The 2597-nt window shown below is 57.4% G+C and overlaps 1 protein-coding gene across 1 annotated transcript; it reads right to left on the reverse strand.

Annotated features, from left to right (window-relative positions):
• LOC118258219 (uncharacterized) lies at positions 1-2597 on the reverse strand. Its single transcript, XM_035566878.2, has 2 exons — positions 2483-2597; positions 1-2037 (listed from the first exon to the last, which is right to left on the reverse strand). Exons 1-2 carry the CDS (start codon positions 2532-2534, stop codon positions 1430-1432), a joined length of 660 nt encoding a protein of 219 aa, XP_035422771.1. The 5' UTR covers positions 2535-2597; the 3' UTR covers positions 1-1429.

Consider the following 2597-nt stretch of genomic DNA (forward strand, 5'->3'; position numbering starts at 1 on the left):
TTTAAAGGATGTTTTTTTTCTGCCTGCCTGTGGCAACTGAAAGCCAGAAACTCTTTGCCTTTGAATACGAAAATCCCAGGAGAGGACAAAAAAACTCAGCTTACTTGGACTGTGTTACTACAGGGGTTCAAGAATAGCCCCAACATATTCAGGAAACAACTAGCCCATGATCTTGAGGCTTGGAAAACCCCTTCAGGGAAGGGAACACGGTTGCAATACCTAGATGACCTGTTGATAGATACTGAAGAAGAAAAGGAATGTGTAGAATGGACTATTAGTTCACCAAATTTTCTGGGCACTAAAATTAGGAACCCAGCCTCTTTCGTCAGTAACTAAGTTTCCAAATTACCCATTTACTTTTGCATTGAGACCCTGGAAACAGTATACTCCAGCCGACCAGACTTAAAGGATACACCCCTAGAACATGCAGAGGATTGGTATATAAATGGCAGCAGCTTCGTTTGCCAGGGAGTTCGCCTCACAGGATATGCGGTAAAAATACTTAGTAAGGTAATTGAGGCAAAGCCTCTTTCCCCTGGAACATCATCCCAAGAAGCAAAAAATCATCCCCTTGATAAGAGCTCTTCAGCTGGCAAAAGGAAAAAGAATTAACATTTGGACAGGTTCAAAATAGGCCTTTGGTGTGGTGCTTGCACATGGGGCAATTTGGAAGGAGAGAGGACTCTTATCATCCCAAGGGAAATCAATTAAACATGCAGAAGAGATACTGAAGTTACTCCAAGCGGTATACCTGCCTACTAAAGTTGCCACTGTGCACTGTAAATGACATCAAACAGTTTGGTGGTGGTGGTGTTAATGTGTTTTGTATTCACAGAAGAGGAGCTTCTGCAAAAGCGGCTTCTGGTATGGAAGATGAGCCTCAGGGATCGTGAGGCAAAGAAGCAAAATATTCCAGTCAGTGGTTCCTTGAGGTCTATTTGGTCATCTGTTGGCAGGAACCTGACACAGCCTGGAAGGCTTGGCACAGACAGCGGCAGTCTGCAGTGCATGCGGGGTTGTTCCTTCAGGCATCCCTGAGAGCCGGAGGCTTCAGGTGTCCTGAGAGGGCTTTGGGGCCAGACACAGTGGAGCAGGCAGGTGCAGGCAGGGAATGGAGGAGGTGGTAGAGCAGACACAGGCATCAGTCGCAGGCATCAAGGAAAGAGACTTCCAAGCATACAGCTGGCTGTCAGGATGAGGACTTTCTCCAGCAAGGTGAGCGAGCACAGAGGGGAGAAGGGAAGGGTGGAAGGAGAGGGAAGGAAGCTCTGCATGTCTGGGAGCACCCTGAAGATGAACTGTGATCCCCGTGCCGAATTTCCACACCTGTTGATTTGCAGGCCTCTCTGCAATGTGGTAGAGACTTGAAAGAAGCAGTGGGAGCAGGACTGTGTGGAGGTCTCTCGGGTGCTACACACAGCTCATGCAGTCAGGTGTGCCCCTTCCCTTGCCCGACATCAACGTTGCTGGGTGTGCCGTCCTGCCCCCTCACACCCAGCTGGGTCCGACCCACATCGGACCCCCAGCGTCTGACCCGGGAGAACTGAGGGGCCTCAGCGGGGCCGAGCCAAGGCTGGGGCTTGGCTGGTGGGGGACCGCCCGGGGCTGCGAGCGGTAAGGCGGCCCCGGCGGGCAGAGCGGCAGCGCCCCCTGGGTGCTGTGCCCCTGCCTCGCCCCCGCCACACACGCCCGGCCCCGCCCGCCACGGTTCCTGCCCGGCCGCAGCCCCGGCTCCTCTCCCCGTGGCTCTCAGGGCGCAGTAATACACCGCCGCGTCCCGAAGCCGGGGCTGGGCGAGCCACAGGGCGCTGGACCGGCGGTCTGCTGCCACCACGAGCCACCCCGCCAGGTCCGTCAGTGCTTTGGAGCCTTTAGTACCGAGCACAACAAATGCGGGGCCTCGGCCCGGGAGATGACGGTACCAGTGGATGACTTCACTAGACTGGATGTTGGGGTGTGAGCAGGTGATGTTGATGCCGGTGCCATCCCTGGTCTCTGCCCACGGCTCCTGCTGCACCTGGGCTCTGCCTGCAGCCACTGCCAAGAAGACAAGAAGGAGAAAACTCAGAAAAGGGCTTTGCTGCCACCAAAATATCATGCAAGGGGAGAGGAGAGAAGAAAACGGTTGACAGCTGATGGGAGCATTTTCTCAGAAGAAAGCACACAAAGGCATTTCTCCGGGAATGGTTATTTGGGGACCAGGTCGGAGCAGGGCTGTTTGGAAGGAGGGTCCGAGCCGAGCCAGGAGGAGAAGGGAAGCAGGCAGGAATGAGTGGGGGTGTGCCGAAAGGAGAGGAGGAAGGCAGGGAGCAAGGCAAGGTGGGAGGGAACGGCCGGCTGAGCTCGCTGGAGGCAGACGGGATGGCTGCAGAGGGAGGACAGAGGGGAGCGAGGTCCGTAAGAAGCCGGCGGGCCAGCAGCGAGGGCGGCCCCGGCCCCCCGCAGCCCCCGTCCCGTCCCCGCCGCCGGCAGCCCCGCGCACCCAGGAGCACCGCGGCCAGCCCCGCCAGCCCTGCGGCCCGGCCCTGCCGCATCCCGCCGCTCCGCCGCCCGCGCCGCGCTGCCCCCGCCAGCCCCGGCTCTGCTGCGCCCGCGGC

Source organism: Cygnus atratus, chromosome 25 (genome assembly GCF_013377495.2).
Source record: "Cygnus atratus isolate AKBS03 ecotype Queensland, Australia chromosome 25, CAtr_DNAZoo_HiC_assembly, whole genome shotgun sequence".
NCBI lineage: Eukaryota > Metazoa > Chordata > Aves > Anseriformes > Anatidae > Cygnus > Cygnus atratus.

What these genes read in the sequence shown, in the direction of transcription:
- LOC118258219 (XM_035566878.2), bottom strand. Translation starts at nt 2,534, where the DNA reads ATGCGGCAGGGCCGGGCCGCAGGGCTGGCGGGGCTGGCCGCGGTGCTC. An exon ending in GCTGGCCGCGGTGCTCCTGG is followed by an intron (nt 2,038 to 2,482) that starts GTGCGCGGGGCT and finishes TCTTCTTGGCAG; the next exon opens with TGGCTGCAGGCAGAGCCCAG.